Genomic DNA, 23,860 nt, shown 5'->3' on the forward strand with positions numbered 1-23,860 from the left:
TGGATAATGTCAGCCTGTGATGTTCAGTGCATTCCAGTGGTTATTTCATGTTGAAGTGACCCACTGTTTTTTTTTTGTGGCATACTTGATCCCCCACCCCCCTAAACCTGCCTTGCTCTCATTGTACTGCAGTTCACCGTTTCTAGGCACCTCCCCGAGGAGAAGCTGAAATGAACTGTTGTGTTGGAAGGTTAGCGTGTAGGTTGAATGTGTAGGTGGAGACGGCCTGCTGAGACTCAGATAGAATGCTTTTTGCAAGATTTGAATACACATGTTCCTGCGCTCCAAGATCAATGTAGATAGTCAGGCAGGGTCATAACACCATGTCTGTTTCTATCAGATATGCTTCACTATTTGGGCAGCATCCCCCTCAACAGGTCACTGGCCCTTTGTTACACGTATTTCAATGCAGTAGTGGAAGTTTTAGAACTTAAATGACTATGTTCAGTTGCTACTCATTTCCTCAAACCGCCGGACGCACCCAAGGCCCACGGTGATCCAAAGGCCCACTGTGATCTTCTTTCTACCTTTAAGCTCCATTGGTGAAGCGTCACATCTGTTATTTCCCCACTTTCACACAGTTTCAGTCACGCTGCGTTAATGTGTTCAAGGTGGCACTGAAAAGACTGTTAAAAGAAACATTTCATCTTGTTTTCCTCACTGTCGCCGCGGTTCGACTGAGTTGCACTGAGGAGAAGACGAGTGTGAGAGGGAGGACATTTCTCCCGTGTCCCCATTATGCATTTCCATATTTTCTCCTTTGCCAAATGAGTGCTTTGTCTGCTCTGAGACCAGCGCTAATGAGGGAGTTGCATTGCAGCATTTTAGAAGCCGTCCCCATTCATCAGGAGAGATTTGTGTTGATCCTTCGTTTTTTTTCCCCCTCTGCTCTCTCTCTATTCTCTGATTGATGATAACGAGGCTGTTGGCTAAAACTTGCTCTTATCGACCAAACAAAACAAAATGGTGTGTGTGTGTGTGTGTGTGTGTGTGTGTGTGTGTGTGTGTGTGTGTGTGTGTGTGTGTGTGTGTGTGTGTGTGTGTGTGTGTGTGTGTGTGTGTGTGTGTGTGTGTGTGTGTGTGTGTGTGTGTGTGTGTGTGTGTGTGTGTGAGAGAGAGAGAGAGAGATTGGGGGTGGCGGGGGAGGGTGTGTGTGTTGTTCCTGACAACCAAATCTCAGTATCTATGCATGTTGGTGCTTGTTTACCTTCATGTGCACGAGTGTTATATGTGCAATATTTATCTGTGTGTGTGTGCATCCCAGTCTTTGTTTACAATTAATTTACACACAGAGATACAAATTACACATAGAAATGGTACATCTACAAATAAAGAAGATGAAAGGCACTATCTGATAGGCGCAGAGAGATATTTACATGCGCATAAATAAAACAATACACATAACTCTTGGAAAGGGAAAAGATAGAAATGAAAAGAGAAAGATATAAATGCAGACTTGTTAGCAAACATATCTTTCATATCCTGACCTATAAATAAAAGCAGTAGTGATAAGACGCATGAATTTCAATGTATTTAAATAAAAGTATTTCCTTGCTGAAGATATTACTGATCAGTTACAGATTTAACTGTGCTGTTTACTTTTGGAAGAGAAATAGTTTACAACAGGTTTGCTTCTTCTGCATGGGATGTATTGTGTGTCCAGGTGCTGCACCACAAGACATGTAATGTCTCTTGTTTTTGGTCTCCGTGTTTTCCCTGATTGTCCACATGCCTAAAAGCTCCAAGATCACTACGAAGAGAACCTCTGAAATGACTGCTTGTTCCCACTTTTCGCTCTTCTCTGTATTTCCTCCCTGTCTTTTGTGTTGTTTCACACCCTGAATTCTCACTGCAGGCGACATGAGTGATGTGTGTTGCTTCATTCTGGTAAATAGTGTCTGTCTGCTGTTGTTGTGCTGCTATAAAGTGCTGCATTGACAGGCTCCCTCTGAGGCCACAGTTATGAAAGCAATGAAAAACCATATGTTTCTATGTTCTTGGTTCTGTCTCCCCTGATGGCACCTTGTTTTGAGGAGGCATAGCTTGCTAGAAAGCATTATTTAGCACAGTAGCACATAAAAGTTTCGTGTTTTTTTCTTTTATGTTTTTTGCACTTTAATAGCTGCATATAGAAAGCCAATAAAATTTCCTAAACAGCTATTTTTTTTTATTACAGATAAAATTACTATATCCAAAATTAACATATTGCCTACATATTTTCAAGGCAAATAAAATGAAGGGTTTAAAAAAAGAACAAAGAAAAAGAAAAGCGTCAATATTCTCGGTGGAATCTGATCTGACTTCATTCACTCTGAGACTAAATGTGACCGGCTTTGGTTCCATGCAGTGTTTACTCACTAGTACAAACTAAGGAGGCAGGTGGCAGCGACACATTCTGAAGTGTCTTCAAGGTCTCAAAGTATCATCAGATGAGTTGTTTTTTTTTACCATAAAAGTGTTAAAATAACTGTCAAAAAAAAGCTTTGTCTCACGGATGACAGGCGCTGGCATGACGGGCTCTCCATCCCAGGCCTGAACTTCTTATTGTGTTGACTATGGAACCCGCTCTTTGATTTGACATTCATGTAATGTTCCAAAACCTTGACTGCTCGGCAGTATGGAAATCTGATGATGGCTTATTTCATTCTTGATTAACCTGTACCATGCCAAAATGAGGGCCAAATGCCCTTCACAATTGACCCATGCCCAGTGACTTATTCAGATTTCCGAATAGTGGTCATAGTCACTTGTCAGAGTCAGTATAATATGAAAATTTGAAAAGCTAGATGAATCCATAAAAAGTTGATCAGAAATGTCAAACTTCTCCATCTCATTGTGTCTGTATTCGGCTCATTGAATGGGCATCAGAGGGAGAGAACTTCAGGGTACCATTCTCACCTTCCTTTCCCTTCATGTATGTTTTTTCCTGCTACAGCTTTTCTCGTATTTCCCAGCTGAGCGCTTCTACATCTCTCATCAACTTTTTACTTTCATTTCACTTGTGTGAGAAAGGAGTCTGCAATAACACAGGATATTGTTACTTAATACAAGAGTGACTTTTATTAAGATTTGATCACCCTTTCCGTCATTCAAATCAATTATTTTGCATTATTGGCAAATGTGTCCGATCCACATTTCCAAGACAAAGTGCTTGATTCATTTATTATTAATGCAAGAATATGAACCTTTAACCCGGTAAAAACAAATTCATTGGATTAAGAAATGACAGAAGGGGCACTTGGGTCTAAATGTTTGGATTCCTATTCAGCCGGTTAGCATTTGTTGCACTGTATATTTACAGTGTTGACGGAGGAGAAATGTTCTCACGAAAGCAACACACACTTTCTAATGTACCAAAGAGTTGAAGTTGTCCTCTGTCTCTTCCACAGGGTCCCATAGAGAACGATGTGGTGATTCACGTGGCCCTGATAGCAGAGAGCCAGAGGTAAAGTGTGTCTATTAATGTACGTGTGTGTGTGTGTGTCATGTTGAAGGCCAGGTCTATCAGTGCTGTAATCGTGGTGAGCTCATAAAGTTGGACCCCAGTCTGACCTCTTGCCTTCATGCATCCCTCTTCTTGTTGTGCACGCTTGATTTCCCGTGTGCGTGTGCGTGTGCGTGTGCGTGTGTGTGTGTGTGTGTGTGTGTGTGTGTGTGTGTGTGTGTGTGTGTGTGTGTGTGTGTGTGTGTGTGTGTGTGTGTGTGTGTGTGTGTGTGTGTGTGTGTGTGTGTGTGTGTGTGTGTGTGTGTGTGTGTGTGTGTGTGTGTGTGTGTGTGTGTGTGTGTGTGTGTGTGTGCGCGCGCGCGCGCGTGCAACTGCTTGGTTACAACTGTGAGAGCGTGGGTGTGCGTGTGTCATGCAAGGTTAAAGGACTCTGTGAAGCTTGTTAACCTGTTGCTTCAATTACAGCGCCTGGAAAATCTCCATAAGGAGGACTCGTGAATTAATTGTAGCATTTCTTTTCCTTAATAAACAACAAACAATGATATTTGTATGTGTGTGCTTGCATTTGGGGACTGGTATCAAGACGGGGAAGACATCTATATGCTCCAGGGATCCAGTGCTGAAAACAACTAAATTATTCAATATAATTTTGTGTCTGTAGACTTCAGGTGTTTCTGAATACCTACGGCATTCAGACCCAGACGCCCCAGCAGGTGGAGCCCATCCAGATCTGGCCTCAGAAGGAACTGGTGAAGGTAAAGCATGGTGTTCACACATTACTCCTGCTGTGTCTACATAAAGGGAAGCGTTTCTAGTGATATGCTGTGATCTAACTGCAGAAGATTTTCCTCATTGCTTAATAAGAATGTTTATAATTGTGTTTTTATTTATTTAAGCATAAGCACTTTACAGATTAAAAAAATTACACTTAAAGGTTTAATAAAGCTCAAGTTGAAAGAAAACACTATGAAATAATTTAAAGGTCGAATTGATTGTTATTCACTGTGAACAATTCAAAAGCACAACTACACAAATCTATCTTCCAGTCAGCCAAATGACATTCAGCATTTAGTGGTGAATATCACAGCAGAACTGCATCTGCTTGTTAGTCCAAAATTCCCTTCTCATCGGAGTTTGCGTCTGGATTGCACAGGAAGGCCACGGGTTGGCTGATGTGATTGATCCGATGAGAGGCGATTGTTTCATATTGATTGATCCGCATAATGGTGGAACAGTCATTGTGCAAAAAGTGGAGACGCCAGGAGCTGAGAGGTTTTCTTATTTGTTATCAGAAGGCTGTGAGAGATGAACAGTTCATTTGAATCACTTCCATTGTTACCTGAACGAGTCTTCTATTTGTAAACCTGGAGTAAAACCAAGAAGAGACGTGAAATGAAGGGCCTCTGAAGACAATTGAATTCAAAATAGCCTTTTATTGCGCTTTGAATGAGCCTAGTAGGAGTCTTCATTGTAATAGTTACTCAACCTGTGGAAGAAAAACATCTGTATCATTATACTTTGTTCAACAAATAATTCTTACCATATTCTCTCTCCTTGATGCGTGTCAGTTATTTTGGCTTTTAATCTTTTCTTTGATTCTGCTTTCTTACGTAAACCACAAACATCAGCGTCATGTTGTTATATTCGGCTGCAGTGAAATGTTTCAGACTATTTCTGTTTGTGAGAAATTAAACAAAAAGTAAATTTACTTTCAGCAGTAACACTGGCAGCACAGCAGCAAACATTCACTATGATTCATAATAATCCCTTATGACAATTTCATTTTAATGCAGTTTTCTGAACAAAGGAAATGGGATCCAATACAATTTAATCAAAACTGAATCCACCCACATCTGGTATGCAAGTCAAATCTAATTCCTTTAAAATCCACTTGCAAGGCCTTTACACCACATGGACGCGATGAATAAGCGGCAAATAATATAAATATTAAAGGTCTAGGGCTTTTATTGTGAAAGTTATGAATGGAAGGAGTGGGCCCAGTACGTGCTTGCTTTGTCAAGGTTCGAAGAAGCAGTGAACTCAAAGATAGATCTCCAAATACTTTGCTCTGTCTGGAAATGTTGACTCGGCCAGAAAAGTTGAAATATTTTATTTATAGTGTAGAAAGGAGATGACAGCACTTTTCAGACTGCGTCCAAAATGCCGCAAATATTCTACTTAATATGCCAAAGCAGTATATGATATTGCATTCTTTCTAATCATCACCATCAGAGGGCCGACGACTATGGTCACAGAAAAAAGCCTGATTGTAGATCTATGGGAAAATAACCCCACTTGTCACTAGATTTACCTCAATCGTTGGTTTGAAGTCTCCTTTAATACCACATGATTTTCATTTAGAAAATGATGTTCATGGTGTGCATTAAAGCGGGGCTACCTTGACAGGTCGTTAATGTGCCATTTTCAGGGTTATTGCTTTTTTTGTTTGGTATCCTTAACCCTTTATCCTTTCCTCCTTCCTCCTTTCCTAATCCTTTCCTCTTCCTGAAAGGTAATCGTAATATTTTCGTTTCCCGAAAGTTCCAATGTCGGATTTTACTTGCGTACATCCATCCTTCATCAAAAGAACCAAGATGGCGTCGGCAATAATGCCAAATCCAATGCTTTAAAACTGTTGGTAGATATCAGAATGACAAAATCCACTTCTTATTAACACCCCGTGTTTACAAGGAAGCTTTAGGAAGTGAGGTGTTAATAACACTAAAGTATGCTTTGACAATTGTGAGGATCCAGCTCGTCTCCAGCTGCTACTTCCATCCTGTCCCCTCTGCTTTTTTCATCCACAACAGATTACACCATTTGTATTGTCATATCTGTGACACCACCCACTGCCTCACCCGCAACTTCTGTTTCAGTCCCAACTCGTCTGTCACTCAGACCCTCCTTTCTCCTCCCGATTCTGTCCCTCATCTGCATGAGTGCTGTTTGAAGTCTACAAGTATCTCCCCATCTTCTGCCTCTCCTCTGTCATACCTGTCACTCTAACCCTGGTCTCCTGCCTCGCCTCTGTCCTGCCTGTTGTGCAGCATCTACTCTCCACGTTACTGTCTCCAAACAAACAGTTCCTGATTTCCTGTCATCTCCCAGAGCTCTGTTCTTCCCACCAGACCTTTTCTATCTTCTACACTCTACTGTTATACCCGTCCCTTCCGCTTCCCTAACCCCACTCTCCCTTCTGGGCCCGGCATCCTGTCCTGCCCCAATTATGTCCGTTACACCAAGCAGCGCTCCCTCCAGGTGCATCAGCTCCCTTTGAACTGCCATACCTGGTATTTCTTCCTCCTCTCGCCTCTGACTCTTTCTTCTGCGGCAGCCTCTGTGCTCAGCCTCTCCACTGGATGCGGAACTGTGAGTCACTGCAAGCGCTGTGCTGCATTTTAAACCCGAGCCCGGGCTGAAGCTTCTTCCTCTACAGAATCGTTTTTTCTCTGATTCTCCACCATCTCCAGTGCTGCTCACCTCACCTCGTCCCTTGCAGCCCTTTCGTTGGGTTGACAACAGCTGCCGGACGGTGGGAAAGTGGCAATTACGATGTGTTATTGCCACGCGTACAACCTGAAGCGTGTTCCCGCTCAGATCCCCGCTCTACACTTTTTGTAGCAGCGCCTTCAACAAACAAAATGTCCACAAAGATGTCCACACTGAGTAGCAGATGTCTCCCGGTTTCACATCTGATGGTGAATGTGGACATCTTTGTGGACGACTATTACAAACAACAGCTGGAGTTTCGTCAATAAAGCCCTAAAGAGGAATTTAAAAGGAAATTGTTAGTTTTCCACCTGGTTCTCATTTTAATAGCTGTAGATTAGGAAAATGTGAGGCAGTATAGAATTACAACAGATCACAAAAAAAGATAAGTAGTCCCATCATCACAACCTCACACTCCCAATAGTGTCCTCAGTCTCGTAGTTGTGACCACCTCTACATTGTGATGGCTGTCGTTCTTGCATTCCCAAAAATACGTTGGTCATTGGTCAGTACTGGTCATTGGGCGCTGGAATGGTTTCTCCTCTACGTACCTGCTGGGCGGAGAACGCTTCTTAATGTGTGAATGCAAAGATCAGGGTGACGATCTGCGGTCCTTGTTCCACATAAGCTTGTACTTGTTACAGTCCTGTTAGCACAAGGTCCAAGGGAGTTTTGTACTGAAAATATTATAACTGTAAGCTATCCATTTTGATTTGACTTTTAGAGACTTCTAGAAGCCATTAGCTCTGCCTGAAGTTCCTGCTGTGGATTTTGAACCCCATTCCTTATGAAGAGGTTCCTCAAGTAAGGAATCATTTCAAAGCAAGAACAGTTGTAGTGACCAACAGTACTATTAATGTACATGTGAGAATTAGATTCATGTTTTGGTAGAAACATGAGAAAATGCATCCCTGTCCTTTAAAGACATTTTGTGGGTCGGTGGTTATAAAAAAAGCGATGGTTTAATCCCAGATTCAAGGCACCTGCTGTATCACTTAAAGTGGTGTGGCGAGCTGCTGAACCCCTGCCTGCACACTAAGTCCCTCAGGATGACAGAACCTGCTGGAGAAGTATATCTGTAATGCACATTTTGTGACACCAACAGTACATTTTCCCTATTCAGGGCACCAACCCAACAGCGATAAACATGTGCAGGAACCTGCTCCTGTCTCTCTAAGCTTTTTTTCTTTTTTTTTTTTACAGTTTTTCTGTAAATAGTCACACATTCTCATAGTGGCCACTGCAGAAGTGTAAAACACGACTTTCAGATGCAGCCTTTCATTATATCTCCCACCTGTCGGGCTTTCTGCTTGTGCCGGGCTCAGTGGGAATCTGAGGGAATGAAAGGATGCTTTGAAAGGCTTCCTGTGTGTTGTCTTTCTTCATTGGTATTCTGCATGCAGGACGTGTTGGGTGCAGAGGTTCCTCCAACTTCCCGTGGCTTTTCTCTCCCAGGTCTCGCCCCTTTCCCGTTAAAGCCCTGATTTGCAATGCAACGTAATCCTCAATTAACATCTCTTTCTTTTATATAAACGCCACACTTTTGCCTCTTTAAGAGTGATTTCTTCTAATTCTCGCCTCCTGTTCAGCTCAGCTTTTTAGAACCCGGCGACGAGGCACATCGGAGTAGCAGAGCACCACCTTTTGGCTGACGTCCCAAACTGCAGCCGGTTTGAGACGGAAATAATGCGGCATTCTGGGCTTGATCGCCGATTTTCCTGCAGTGCAATTTCTCGATAGCGAAGATTGGGAGGCCTTTCGATTGAGCATTCATAGGATGTCAAAAATAAAAAAAGCACTTTGGTTTCACATTCAGCCAGACGCATCACAATTGTGACTCACACACGCACACACAAACACACACTTAATCGGTAGCCGATGGCGAGCGTGTCACCTCACTGCGCTCTGAGCAAGCCGAGACGAGGAATCAATGTCCATCCTCTTTCTCTCTCTGCGTCTTTGAATCAGTGAATTTCACAGCAGGCGTCACAACGGAGAGAAGCTTTTATCCGAAACACCAAAGAAGAGCCATGGAAGAACACATTTCATTAGATGTGTTTCTCTGCGTTGATGAAACAACAATCCTCCTCCTTAGATCTGGGAAGCTGTACCAGTATCACCAATGGCCCAGCAGAATGTAAATACGGGGGGTCACAGGTTACAGGTTTGAACTGATCCAAGCTTGCAAAAATAAATTGATCCCGTGGGGGCGGGGCTTCTACCGTTTCTCTGGCTATACTGACGCCACACAATTTCAGTCAACTAATTAGGTGTGAAACTTGACCTCAGCTTCTCGGAGCCCATCGACCTCATCCGAGCCCCGCTGGAGCCGAGCGTTAATGTCAAGCTCTGTCTTAGCCTCTGCTGATGTTAACTCTTCTCAGCTCATGAAGTTGCTTTATATTTGAGAGCTGACTCAACTGAGGCCGAGCCTTGAGACATGACTTCTGACCTTATGAAATTACAGTACGTCTGAAACCCTGGTGCCAAAAGTGGAGCAAGTGTTTTATTGAGAGAGGTATATATGTTGGGTACAGCACATTTAGTTCAATATATATAAATATATAAATTTAGTTTCATATATATATATATATATATATTAAACTAAATTTGAGATGTTTTTGAGGTTTGGAAATTTTAATTTAGTTTTATTTGCCCAGAAACAAGGTTATATGCTAAAAAAGCCTGAGCTGGGAGATCTTTTAACCTGCCAAAGGGGCTACAGTGATTTATTGCAGCAGAGCAAAGAGACTAGACAAAAAAAAATACCTGTTGGGACTGACACATCCTCTGCATGGATATCCAGCTCGGCACGTGAAGCCTCTCGGTCCATCAGCACCGGTTCCCCCCAAGGCTGCGTTCTTTCCCCTCTGCTCTTCTCCCTGTATACCAACAACTGCACCTCCAGTCACCAGACCGTCAAGCTCCTGAAGTTTGCTGATGACACCACCCTCATTGGACTAATCTCTGGTGGGGACGAGTCCGCCTACAGGTGGGAGTCTGACCACCTGGTGACGTGGTGCAGTGAGAACAACCTGGAGCTTAACGCCCTGAAGACAGTGGAGATGGTCGTGGACTTCAGGAAGAACGCAGCCCCACCTTCCCCCCTCACCTTGGGTGACTCCCCCGTCACCACTGTGGACTCCTTCCGTTTCCTGGGCGCCATCATCACCCAGGACCTCAAGTGGGAGCTGAACATCAGCTCCATCACCAAAAAGGCCCAGCAGAGGATGTTCTTCCTGAGGCAGCTGAAGAAATTCAACCTGCCAAAGACGATGATGGTGCACTTCTACACGGCCATCATCGAGTCCATCCTCTGCTCCTCCATCACCGTGTGGTACGCTGCAGCCACAGCCAAGGACAAGGGCAGGCTGCAGCGTGTCATCCACTCTGCGGAGAGGGTGATTGGCTGCAATCTTCCGTCTCTTCAGGACTTGTTCGCTGCCAGGACTCTGAGGCGGGCCAGAAAGATTGCAGCCGACCCCTCCCACCCTGGACATGAACTGTTTGTGCCCCTTCCATCCGGCAGGAGGCTGAGGTCCATCAGGACTAAGACGTCCCGCCACACGAACAGTTTCTTCCCTTCGGCAGTCGGGCTCATCAACAGAGCCCGGGCCCCCCCTGACTGACTCTGACTCCCATGCTCATCATCACTGTGTCACTTTCACCTGTCACCCGTCACTTTGTTCAGCTGGTGCACTTTATCCTTATTTTTATTCCTAATTTTATCTTATCTCCTCTAAACTACTAACCCATAGCTTTAGTTTTTAGCGTACTAACCCATAGCTTATATTTTATATTTTATTATACTTTTATTTTATTCTATTTTTATCTCATTTGCACTATGTTGTCTTTATTGTACTGTCTTCATGCACCTTCCGCCAAGACAATTTCCATGTATGTACAACATACTATGGCAATAAACGTTTCCTGATTCCTGATCCTGATCACGGTGCTAATACATCAGAGTTTAGAGTAACCATAGCAACTCTGTCCTGCTCTGTACCTGGTGAGGGAAACGTACATCAGACAACATTACGGTTCCCAAAATCTTCCTCTTTCTCAGGCAAAACAAAAACAATAAAAAACAAATCAACCCCTGTCTGCTCCTCCAAGCACGTCTTTCCATATGTAGCCCATTGTTGTTTTATGGTACTGTGCTATGAAGCTAAAGCTAACCAGCTTCTCTCTGCAGTAAAATAGCAGCTGTATTTCTTTCTTACTCTGTGCTTTGAGTCAGCTGCAGAATTCAATGTGAAATTTGAGATGTAAAAGTTGGGTGTTAAATCCACCACCATTTTCACTGCAAACTGCATATGTGCATGTCCGGAATGGAAAGTATGACAGCTGACCGGGTTAATGCCGCGTGCAGGGTCACTTATAATATAAGTAATAATACAATATTTAGGACGGATTTGGCTGTGCGTGTTCTTAGTGGCTTTGTGGAATCAAACAGTTTGCAGCCTTTTATTTATTCTGATGAGGGCTCACCTAGGTCTCACTTTCTTCTTTTGGGATCCTACGGTCTGCAGCGTGCTCGGGTCCACGAGAGCACGCTGCCTACTGCATCCCAGGGACAGTTCACAATCGCCACGTCTCATAACTTCACACAGAGATAAATATTGGAAGGTGGTTCTGCTATGTGGAGGTAATCTCAATGAAATATCTTCAATGAACTGGAGGATAATGACAATGCACTTTCCATACGATAAGGACTGGCGCTGTACGGCATGACTGTTTAACATTTAACATTGGTATTAATCTCAATGGGAAATGTACGGGCAAAATAATTTCTGAAATAAGAGAGGTTAGCAGTTGTGTTTACTGACGTGGGTTTCACATGTGCTTGGTTCTGCAGGCCTACCGTTTCCTCGCCGTGAACAAGAAGCTGGGGCTGAGTGGCCGTCCAGAGAGGCCCGTGGGCTGCATCGGGACCTGCAAGGTACATGGGTTTGCATACCGGGGGCACGTGGGGCTCACGTGCTGCAAAGGTCGCGGGTGACCACTAACACGCCTCCCACATGCTCATCTGCATACGCCCCCCAGAGCTCTGAGTCAAGAGCTCCACACACAAAATATTGAGATTCCAGTATTTCTCTTTGCCAAATGTACAGTATGCATGAGTGAATGCAGAATAGATTCTTTGAATATGCTAAGCTGTCCGTCTCTGCGTGCGAGTCTGTGTGTGTGCATATTTGGTGCCTGTGGAAGTGTGTGTGTGTGGTCGGGATGTTGTTTACAGCTTCCTCCAAGTCAAGGTCATCAAATTAGTAGAGCCAGAGCAGCTTGGTCAAACAAAGGCATTACCAAACAAATGAATTATGGCTTCCAATGAATTGCTAAGGCCGAGTTATAATGGGACATTTATAGGGAAGATGGCAGACTGCCAGAGGGCATTACCATCACCAGTGTGTGTCTATAAGGGAGTATATGTGTATGTGTGAGTCCCTGTGGCAATCTGTATGTGACAGAGGGGGCTTTATATTACTTGTGTGATTGTGTTATCTGGAGTATTTGTGTTGCTTCTGTTTGTCCCCCCCGACCCTATTTTAGGATTGATGACATGTTTTATACGCTGCCCAGAATAATGTATATGTGACTACTTGCGAGCCATCTGTCTTCTTATGCAACTGTTTGTGTGTGTGTGTGTGTGTGTTCCCCTCCCTCCAGATTTATCGGATCCTTGGCAAGACGGTGGTGTGCTACCCAATCGTGTTTGATCTGAGTGACTTTTACTTGTCCCAGGATGTTATGCTGCTGATTGATGACATTAAGGTGAGTCGGGGTCACACTCATTGAGCTTACTGTCGCTCTTACGACTCCAATGACTTGTTACGTGCTCAAAGGACATTCTAGACAACAGATCAGCTGATTTGGTTTTGTTGCATGCTCTTGGGGATTCCCAACAGAAAAGCGCACCTACTAAGCGTCTTACCGGGCAGGACGGATATCAATTCTTCTGGATGGTGGCCTTATTCACGCACTGGATTTATTGAGTTTGACCAAAATACTTTTCATTGTTTCATGGAGCATTGAAACAGCTTGCAGATGGTGGATGAACATCTTATTGTTCTAAAAACGTATGAAGAAGGTGTTGAATCCAAACCCAAGCTGCGGAGCCTTCAGATGACTTAGTTGGGTTGGGGGCCATGTTCTTCTCTGACTTATCATTCAAATCCTACCACAGACCTCTTGGTAATAGAATGTGAAGGGAAAACCCTGAAATGTGATTTTAAAACCATACAACTAGTATATGTTGAGTGTAGCATACTACTGACGTGTATGTGACGTATACGTAATATAACTGCATTATTGTGTGAGGAACACCTACTAAACCCGTTAAGTTCATATTATTTGAAACTTTATCTTTACCTTATCAATAACTTTAGCATCTAAGCTTTCATCAGTTTAACGGAGGATGAGTTTGAACTTGGTACTGATTCAGTCTCTTCTCATGCCTGTGCAAATCTGATAGTGTGTGTGTGTGTGTGCAGAACGCCCTGCAGTTCATCAAACAGTGCTGGAAGATGCAGGGACGTCCACTCTTTCTGGTTCTCATCCGGGAGGATAACATCAAGTAATGTACACTCTCCACGTTGGCTCTTTTATCACCCTTTTAATGTCCTCCTGTCCTCTGATAGCTTTCTTACAGCACTCTTCCTCCACTTATCGGCCCATTCATCACACTCTATCGCTCTTTTTCTCTCAGATCATTGATCAAGGTCGCAACAAAATTCTGCGACGAGCACAATGCAGTTTAGTTCATTTTTTTTAATCCCTCCTTTCTCCCTCTCTCCCACTTTACCTCTCTTCCCTCCCACATGTGCTGCTATTTATCTTTATAGCAGCACGGTGCGAATGAATTTGCTTGTGATTGGGTGATAATGTTTCTCATTTGTATCACTGTACGCTGGTGGGTTGATTGAAGCAGTATTGACAATTTTCCAGAAAGCTATGTATTTAAAATTAGCTGGGAGCATTTAAACAGCCACACTGCAGTATCTAGAATGAGTCAGTGGGTTCACAAAGAAGAAACTCAATAGTCATTAGTTTGCTATTGATAGGGATGATGACCCGTATGGAAGGTAAAAGCTGGATGAAGCAGTGAAGGAATGCTGAAATGCGAATATGGAGATGTCTACTGGTTAACACAGATGTTTAGGCTCCACTGTAGAAAAAGCCAAATTTCGTCATTCCAACCTCTGTCTCACCAGGGGGAGCCGCTTCAACCCGGTCCTTGACATGCTGGCCTCGTTCAAGAAGGGCAACATCGGAGGGGTCAAAGTTCACGTTGACAGACTCCAGGTTTGAAATAAACTTGTTTATAATGGTATCGATTCTTTCATTTGGTCCTTCTCCATTACTGTTTGTCTTTGTGATGCACATCTGAAGGTTACAATGATTTTATTTTGTAATTGCCAAGGAATTCAAAACAACCGCTTTGAAGGATTGTTAATTAAAGATGGAATGGGTAGGCACAACTATTGTGGTTATTTAACTTTAACAGCTCAGTAAATATGTTTAGCCGACCAGTAAGTTGGATTTTCATCATTACAATTTTGAACATATTATTTAAAAAAAATATGTACTATCCATCCAAACTTTACTACCGATATCCCTGCAATCTCTCAAAGGGGAGAGATATATCTTAACATTACTGACACAGGGCGTCCCAGCATTTAATCTAAAGTCCCTTCTTCTTAGCCTTCATAGCCTTACCTATGCTTATCCATGATGGGACTTTGCTCTGTCATATTCATATTGGGAGGGTGAGACAAGATAAATTGTATTGAGCTCAGACGGTTTAAGGGGTGACGTTTTTGTGGCTCGCATGGAATACAATGGAATGACCTTAGGGGGACAGACTGAAATGAAGTGGTGAGTCAACAGATTGGGGGTTGATCCTCAGTATATCTTTCGTCCTGCAGAGAAGAGAGAAGAGAAACCTGAATGCACAGAAATAAATCCATCTACAGGGCGATAGTGCCACAGACGCTATGAAAACAGCCGATTAGCTTCATCGCGACGTTGGTCACAGCCAGTCCAATGCAACACAACACAAAATGTCCTTAAAGCAGCAATAATAAATACTTTGATAGAACAATGGATCACATACGTCTATGTGAAAGGTTCATAGTGTTCAAACCACTGATGATTATCTCCTTGCTGAAGTATTTAAGCCTCTTTTACCTCACTTTTAACTCATCCACCTCATTTCCATCAGCAGTTCAGTGAGAAGCATTAAATCTGTTAGTTCAGGCTTAATCAAAGTAAAACTTTCCCACACATATTGTTAGTGAACATACATATATTGTGTTTAAATACACCGATTGATTTAAATGTTCTGCTGCATTCATTTCTTTACAATCAGCCGTAAACCTTTTACTCCAGATAGTCCTTATTTTTAATGGCAGATGCTATTGCTCTATGATGCAGGATGTAAGGAATAAGGCCGCGGTAGCTCCAGAATGAAATTAAAGAAACTTCTCCAACCCTATCTGAGTCTGTCTGCAGTGTTCAGCCGAGACTTCCGCTTGTGATCTGTTTTTAGTTTTGCTCTAAAGTTCTTGCTCCCCCTGCCTATTTGCTATTCACTTTACAGCAAACTCCAACAACTTTGAAACTCCGCTCCTCTTCACGCTCTCATTGTTATGGGGAGCGGGATTGCTCCTCTCCTTTGCTTCTTGTTTTTGTTTTGGAGTTGGCATCAGTTGGAATGGCTAACACCACATTTATACCACAGGGGCAGGTCACATTGAGCAAAGAGCTCCCACACTGCTTTGCTTTCAAACTTTCCCCATCTCGTTACCGCTCCCATACACTTTGGTAACACTGGAAAAATCAAACTAAGTTTCTACCTTGCTACTCCATGTGCTGTTTGTTATGAAGTGCATTCCTCAAACAGTTGTTTTGTACACAGAGTCCTCCGACAAAGCCCCTCTTGTGGTTTTAAAGATCCGGGTTTTCTCACCTGTATTTTTGTGCTTCGGAAGTTGTGCCTTTTAGATTATAAGTTCTTGTATGACTGTGCTAACGCTGGTGTACAAAGAGAATGCTAATTTTGCAAATCCCAGAAGTGTCATTTCTTTCCTCTTCGACCTGTTAGACTCTGATATCTGGAGCCGTGGTGGAGCAGTTGGACTTCCTGCGGGTCAATGAGGCAGAGTAAGAGTTCCCTCTAGTCTTTAAATACTTAATCGGTCACAGGTCAGTTTGACTGTTGATATTTTAAAAAGCTCATTTAGACAAATACGATTCAAATCTGATATGCATACAATGTGAGGATTATTTGTTTATAGTGTAGACATGTGGACTTGATTTAACGTGTTTTCCAGGATCAAAGACTCTGTTTAGTGTATAATTAACATCATGCCAAAGGAATGATGCCAGCTGTGTTTTTGTTGTTGAAGTAATTGTGAAATGTTTCAAATCAAATCGAAAGCATCAACCTGCAGGTCTACCATGTACAAACAATTATTGTGTGTGTGCATGTGCACATAGGATCCCAGAGTTTAAGAGCTTTGAAGAGCTGGAGCTGCCGAAGCACTCCAAGGTGAAGAGACAGATGAGCACACCCAACGTCTCCGATCTGGAGCAGCAGCCAGAGATCAACGTGGACGAGTGGCTGCTGAAGCCCACCCACGAGGTCATCCACAAGTTCCACGTGAGTTCACAGCAGTATTCTCGAATGGGGACCTTAGGATGACAGTCCTGGCTCATTTCAATTGTCCATATGCCTAATGAAAAAGGATATTGAGCTCAGCAGTTTTTTTTAAATTGTTTTTTTGTTTCACTTTTTTGTGAGTTAATGAAGGAAAGAAACTATAACACATCCCCAGGTAAACAGTGGTGCTTTGGTTAGGACTTCAGTGTAGGAGAATATCCATTATCAACTCAATACTTGTATCCATCCATCTGTCTTCAAAGCAGGTTATCCTTTATACAAATGCATATTAGTGTGGAACATAACCTGTTATTTTACCCCTGTTGACACACCCTGTGATTGCAGACGCCCACTCGGACGCATGTTACGTGTTGGTTGATAGAATCTCACCACGGCCGTGTTCATTATACCATCTCTTCAAGTCTGCTCACATTTAACTGGTTGTCAATCTCAAGCTCTGGGCTTGCATGTTTTATCCTAAAAATACAAACTTCAGCCCACACCCTTCTGCAATTGTCACATGTCTTGTCTGTGGGGAATTCATGATAGAAGACACAATGGAAGTCCAAGAATCCAAATCAGTTATTACTTCATTTCCACATGTGGCCACGTTGAAGCTACTAAACCTGATAGCCACTTAGTATGTCAAGCAAAAATATTTCTCCTCTCGCTTCCATATTTTTCACTTTAAGGCTGCTTTCAAATTTAAATGAGGCAGTAAAAACATACTCATTATTACCACAATTTCATAATTTGTGTTAGGGTTATGGTTAATAAAAGTAAAAAACGGCTTTGTTAGCGAGAATATTGCAACTGCTTTAGATCTGTTGTTTGTATGCGTATCTAGGCTCATCTACCCTATTGTTTCTCTCTGTGTGTGTGTGTGTGTGTGTGTGTGTGTGTGTGTGTGTGTGTGTGTGTGTGTGTGTGTGTGTGTGTGTGTGTGTGTGTGTGTGTGTGTGTGTGTGTGTGTGTGTAATGACACACACCAGGACTGCAACTGCTTGGCCAGTCAGGCTCAACTTGCAGTCATCCTTCTGAGGAGAGAAGGACCAGACTTCCTCGCTAAAGATGGTAAGGACCTGTGCACACATGCACAAATACACATTGATTTCCTCTTGAAAGTTTCCTAGGACTAATGCATCCTTCTTCCTACAAAGAGCCTGTGCCAAATGCTTGAGATGCTTCTAACCTTTTTCTATTTCCTGTGTAGGCTTCTTTCTGTGAACTGAGTTGTGTTTTCTTATTAATTTCACAAAACCTAGTTATTTAACAACCTGTAATCACGTACTTATCTTAAGGAGGCTGTTTAATGGAGGATACATTTGGATTTGACTGTATGTCTTTTGGCCAAATGTCCAAATGCAAACTTATTTGTAATTACAGAGAACCTGATGGATGAACTGGAGAGAATTTACAGAAGAGCTGGCAGCAGAAAGCTTTGGTCTGAAATTCCCACACACATCCAGAAATACACTGGTTGCACCCACACAAGCTTGTCTCATGTTAACACATTTAATCTGGCTGAACTGTAGGCTGGCAGTACGTCAGGCTGCTGCCATTATCAAGAAGTTTGCGAGCTCTATAGCTCCTCACATCACCACACTACTGGTGCATGGGAAACAGGTAACGTCCAGGCACAGATGGACTGAAGCCTCTGCATGTTTTCTCCCAGTCAGCGGGCCGGCTAGCTGTCTAACGTTAGAGCTGTGTGATGGTCAGCTAATCCCAAATTGTGATTCCTCGTAACCAAATGAACAAATAACAGCACTTTAGTAAAGACAGAAAGAAGGATTTCCAAACGTCAAGATGTGGATTTTTGACATATTACACAAATTCTTCCACTTCTACTCTTTTATTATGTAAATCAGCACAAATTTAGGGGATAGCTGCTTTGGGCGTATAACTTTCTTTTGCAAGACTGAAAACAATAAAAATATTTTTAAATCTCACAAAAAACACTTAATAGTACTCAGCATTTTTTGGGTGTAAAAATAATGCTTGCCCCAAGTTTTCTTTTCAAAAGGTGAAATTGAGCAGGCTAATATCTTAGCATCTTGTTGATATTCTGGCTAAAGCACTAATAATAAGGAAACTAACATTCCCACAGTGGTGCGTTAGGCCCAGCTAGCCGGCACATTGACTCAGATGAGTTAAGGATGCTGTTGTCGGTGTTTGCTGCCTTTTCAATTACCGCCACGGAGGCCGAGCCCTCGTTTGTTGGACGGCGGCGTCCACCGCTGCACGCGGATGGCTGTATACGCCAAAGGAAATAGTTTGTTATGGCACTGTGAATGCTCTTACACTTGTTTCATTAAGGGCATCCATGCTAGATGGAGGAGCTCAATTGTTGCTTTGGGAGCAACAATATTCATCATAACAGAGCAAAGGCATCTCCCTGGAGGCAGAGCTGACGTTCCTTCAGGTCGTCAGCCCTGCCAGCAAGTTGTGCTCACTGGTAAAACTGCTCCCACACCGGATGCTTCGACTAAACTACGTACTTTTGGATTTACCCAGCTTGTATATCAAGGTTGCTCAAAGCCGGGATATTTGTGAATCCATGTTTACAAGGCGCGGTCCTGAAAAATAGTGTACTCAATTTTTGGGAGGGTGCAAACAATGTTGAATGAAACATTTGCCCCCCAGTTCCAGTCCAACAAAATATCTTTCTCTTTTTGGTCTTTGATTACAAAGCTGCAAAGAATGTATTTTGTTTGGATTTTACCGCTGGCCTCGCTCACATAGAAACACTTATTTCTGTGTCCATGGTTTGAGTTGAATTTGTGCCACGGGAACATTACACTGCGTCACATGGATTTAGAGAGTTTTGTCCAAATCAACTTACAATAAGTGCATTCAACCCGGCCGACACAAACAGCTTTCATTAGTGGCTGCTTTATGAATGAATAGGAAGTTAGTAAAGAGAAATTGGATTATGCCGTACATCCAAAAAGAAAAGCCTGAGGGCTGGATTCCAACTTGCCGGCAAATTCAATCAATAATGAGTTTAATTTACTTTCTCATTTACCTAACATGGGCCAGGAAGTGAAGCTTGAAATAGGTTCCCCAACAAAGCATCAGGGGACCGACAACACATCATGCTGTCTAAACATCAGGGCTTTGTTGCATTTCTATTCATCATGCTGCAGAGGTGCAGCAACAGAATAACTCCATAAACACACACCAAAGAGAGTATATAAGAGCATAATATAAGAGTAGTTTTGTCCATTTGTATTCAAGACTTCCTAAATGAAATGATTTAATTTCATCATTGCTTCTGTGAGGATGGCTTCAACTCTGTGTGTGTCTCTAGCAACGTTCATTTGTGTTGCCCTTTCCCCTCGTAGGATTCCTGCAGGCAAGGGGAGGCAGTTTGAAGGCTCTGGTGACTCTTGCCATTGACAAACTGTGAAATTAGTGAACATTAAAATATTTGTTTGGGAAATCGATTTATTAAATAGGGCTGGGATTTATACATAGCAGGCCTCAGTCAGTTTTAAATAAGAACATTGTTGGTGCCATATTTAAGATTCATTCAATTTAATTCTGATGTTTGGGGGGCATTTTACTACTATAATAAAATAAATGAAGCATCCGGCACCTGGGGACAAGATCTTGTCTTTTCATCTCGTTATCGAAATATCTATGTATAATTAAAAATGTTTCAGTTGTGGTACTTTTTTTTGCCACTTTACTCAATATATATGCTTCACATGTTTTGCTAGGTAATCAATAACACTTGATTACACGTTGAAATTCACAAACCGCTCCATGTTAGATATCCTTGAATGAACAAGAATGTTCTTGTGTCTTTTCGCCCACTAGGTCTGTTGTGCGTCTTGCTGCCAGTCTCTTAACTAAGCTAGTGGACAGCCTTGCCCCCAGTATTACTAGTGTTTTAGTGCATGGCAAGCAGGTAAGTGGACACACAGATCGCAGGCCTGTATAGTTTACCGTAACTATCCCTTCTGTACAAATGATTTGGGCTTATTTTGGGGGGAAATGGCATGTCTGGACAATGATTTTAATGTTCACTGATTCAAATAAATTCAATTGGTGATACATGATTATGCGCTTCTCCTGCTGTAATCCTGTGTTAGCGGGCTAGCTGCATGCTCACATCCCCCCATCACAGCTCGCCTCCTTTGTGTGTGCATCGAAGCTGTAGTTGATGTCGCAATGCTGCCAGTGTGACCGGCGCAGAATCCTAATCTGACCGAGTCCACTCGAGTCTAGACGTGCGCCGTGTGCCGATTGATGTACCGTGACCCTCCAGATTTGTCTCATGCCACTCCCTTGCTCTGGATGAGGTTCAGTGCTTTCCTGTCAAGTGTTCCTCAGAGATTAGTCTCCTCTCCAGAGAGTCGGTTATCTCGTCTCTTTTTTACCCTTCCGAACAGTTTTAAGCATTTCATTATAGTGAAGTAGCTCACGGTGTGAATCTGCATATAGATTGCTCACCGGAGGGATCGCTCCTCTCAACATGATTGGAAAAGCTGATTTAAGATTTGAAACGGCTGTGTTCCTCTGCTTACAATAACAGCTCAGTTGTAAGAAATAAGGCACCACCCCGTCTAGGTCTGGTCTGACTGGTTCTGTTCATATGTCTTTTCAATAGTCCAATGCATTTCCCCCTGGTCATTTCAAAACGTCATTTCCAGGCCGTTCTTTGCTCAGAAACAATCAGTTTAGATGTAAAGAGGAACGGTGCAGCTTCAAAGCGCTGGTTTCATCCGCTACAGGCAAGGATAAAAGTGCTTCCTCCCATTCGGAGGGTGGTTAGGTGTAATTTTCCTGAAATGCCTCAGACGAAACAAAATGCAGAAGAGTAATCTTCCGATTTTTTTTTCTCCCCTCATTTTTACGTGGCTCTCGGAGAGGAGGCCAATTTGAGAGAGATGGAGTATAGATAATAGTAGAATTGCACCTTGGAGGAAGTACTGCCTGTGTGAGTGCTGTGTGTGCTCATGCCGTTCTACGCATGAACACACTCCACACACACGTGCACATGCATAAGGCGCACATGCATAAGGCGCCCATGCCTAAGTCGCACATGCATAAGTCGCACATGCATAAGGCACACATGCTCGCTAAAGCGCACACAGCAGTTCTTCAGCAATGCACAGAAACTTCTGACTGTGGTTTCGGTGTTTGCTCTTGTTTCCCCGGTTGTGTGCGTGCATTTGTTATTGCCGCTAATTGCTAGGTTACCCTCGGCTTATTCGGGCAAGAGGAAGAGGTGATCTCCAACCCACTGTCGCCCGGGGTGATCCAGGGCATCATCTACAGCAGGTGCGCCCCTCGAGGTGGAGAGCGGGAGGCCGTGCTTCAGCAGGAGTTGGTCATTCACATCGGATGGATTATCTCCAACAACCCAGAGCTGTTCAGTGGCATGCTCAAGATCAGAGTCGGGTAGGACAAACTCAGATGCACATTTAGTCATGCAGTATGTTCTCACTGTAATTCTCCCCTACTGGTTTTCAAACCACTCAACAGAGAACATTTTCTTAAATTTGCCAATCGAAACATCAGTAACGCCTTGCTTTAAAATATCTGTGCATACATACAAACAAAGCAGTTTTGTTTTTAAATGTTTCAAATGATTGTCACTTTAAAGGTGGGCTGTGGACTGATTGGATAAAAGCCCCTGACATGTGGTGCAAAAAATACTGTCAGGAAAATCAAAAGCCATGTGGAAACTCTGTTCCATCTGCCGCGTCATGCCAACGGGCTTTTCTTGATCATTTATCTTGCAGATGGATTGTCCAGGCCATGAAACATGAGCTGAAGATCAGGGCAGGAGACATGGCGGCCCAGGACATCTACCAGCTCTCCCCCAGCGATATCAAGCAGCTCCTGCTGGACGTCCTGCAGCCACAAAACACCGGCAGGTACTGGTCAAATCCCCCCTCCCCCCTTAAATGCAACCTACTCACAAAACCCCCTTTGCAGGGGCAATGTTGTAATCTTAATGCATTCGCTTATTTAATCTTTTTCGGTTGCATTCTTAAAATCTCCCGTCTTGTCTACATTCACATCTTACTGCCGCAACCCAATTTCCAAATGGAGTTAATACATCTTTATCTCATTGAATCTAATCTAATACACAGAGACCATTTCCTGTAGAACAACAGCTTTAGACATTATATTTCCCCAGTGTCTATAATCCGGTTCAACACGTCCCCCCTTTGCTTTGCTGTCAGGTCTTGGCTGAACAAGCGTCAGATAGACGGCTCTCTGAACAGGACCCCGCTGGGCTTTTACGATCGTGTGTGGCAGATCCTGGAGAGGACCCCCAACGGCTTTATGGTGGCTGGAACTCACCTCCCACAGGTACCTGCCGCAGAACTAACACCGCGATCGATGCCGTGTGATGTTTCGCGATGTATTAACAGGCAGGTAAAAACCTCACAGTCATCGATCTCTATGGTTTGGTGTCCATTTCTGCTTGGTTAAAGTACTGGTGACCGTGTCTGCAGAACTTTTCTGCAAATATTGACCAGATGATGAGGATGATTCTGCATAATGTTCTCTCTTCAGCGAATGCCTTTTGGCCACACACCTCTGCCTCTCTCCCGCACTGATGGGAGTCGAATAATTCGTTGTGACACTTTGATCAGGACAAAATAATAGAAGAGATGAATTAGAACAGCTGTGTGATGATGATAACCTGCTCATAAACACACACAGTGCATTACCAATTAGCGGCAGTTACAGCGTCCAAGCTGTCTCTTTGCAGCAACCGACCCTGTCTGACATGACCATGTATGAGATGAACTTCTCCCTGCTGGTGGAGGACACGCTGAAGAACATCGTCCTGCCTGAGTACAGACAAATCATAGTAGAGGTAAATTCTTTGAGGTTTAGACTGATTAATCAAAAAGGGAAACTTTCTGTGTTTCTGACGTGTCCTGTTTCCACTTTGGGAGCAGTTGCTGATGGTGGTGTCCGTCGTGTTGGAGAGAAACCCAGAGCTGGAGTTCGGTGACGAGTTGGATCTGGACAGCCTGATGAAAGAAGCCTACAAGGATTTCCAGAAGGATCGTGGAAGCTTGGAAGGCACAGAGAAACAGGTAGAGTTCCTATCTGATAACATGTTCTTACTTTAATGTGACCGGCTTGTCCACCACGAGTCGTCTCACCACAGACCCGAGTGCTCCCAAACTTCTGCTCCAGCTGTGCAATAATAATTGAACTGAAGCCATAGCTTAATTAAATAGTGTTCCAACGACAAACATACTGCCATTGTTTTTATTTGTGAT

General features: G+C 43.2%; 1 protein-coding gene across 3 annotated transcripts in view; it reads left to right on the top strand.

Annotated features, from left to right (window-relative positions):
• Nucleotides 1-23,860, top strand: part of phkb (phosphorylase kinase, beta) — a 79,646-nt gene that overhangs the window by 54,121 nt on the left and 1,665 nt on the right. For 2 of the 3 annotated variants that reach the window (XM_037483325.2, XM_037483343.2), the window contains 16 exons: nt 3,390-3,445; nt 4,107-4,200; nt 11,793-11,876; nt 12,605-12,709; nt 13,429-13,511; nt 14,149-14,239; nt 16,041-16,099; nt 16,436-16,598; nt 17,591-17,672; nt 17,985-18,042; nt 20,424-20,514; nt 21,805-22,010; nt 22,355-22,489; nt 22,802-22,931; nt 23,338-23,445; nt 23,531-23,671. In XM_037483325.2, coding sequence (XP_037339222.1) covers nt 3,390-3,445; nt 4,107-4,200; nt 11,793-11,876; nt 12,605-12,709; nt 13,429-13,511; nt 14,149-14,239; nt 16,041-16,099; nt 16,436-16,598; nt 17,591-17,672; nt 17,985-18,042; nt 20,424-20,514; nt 21,805-22,010; nt 22,355-22,489; nt 22,802-22,931; nt 23,338-23,445; nt 23,531-23,671 — 1,686 coding nt within the window. Of the gene's footprint in view, nt 1-3,389; nt 3,446-4,106; nt 4,201-11,792; nt 11,877-12,604; nt 12,710-13,428; nt 13,512-14,148; nt 14,240-16,040; nt 16,100-16,435; nt 16,599-17,590; nt 17,673-17,984; nt 18,043-18,133; nt 18,225-20,423; nt 20,515-21,804; nt 22,011-22,354; nt 22,490-22,801; nt 22,932-23,337; nt 23,446-23,530; nt 23,672-23,860 lie in introns of all 3 variants that reach the window. The other variant, XM_037483334.2, reaches the window with a different exon arrangement.

The sequence above is a fragment of the Pungitius pungitius genome, chromosome 4 (genome assembly GCF_949316345.1).
Source record: "Pungitius pungitius chromosome 4, fPunPun2.1, whole genome shotgun sequence".
NCBI classification, from domain to species: Eukaryota; Metazoa; Chordata; class Actinopteri; order Perciformes; family Gasterosteidae; genus Pungitius; species Pungitius pungitius.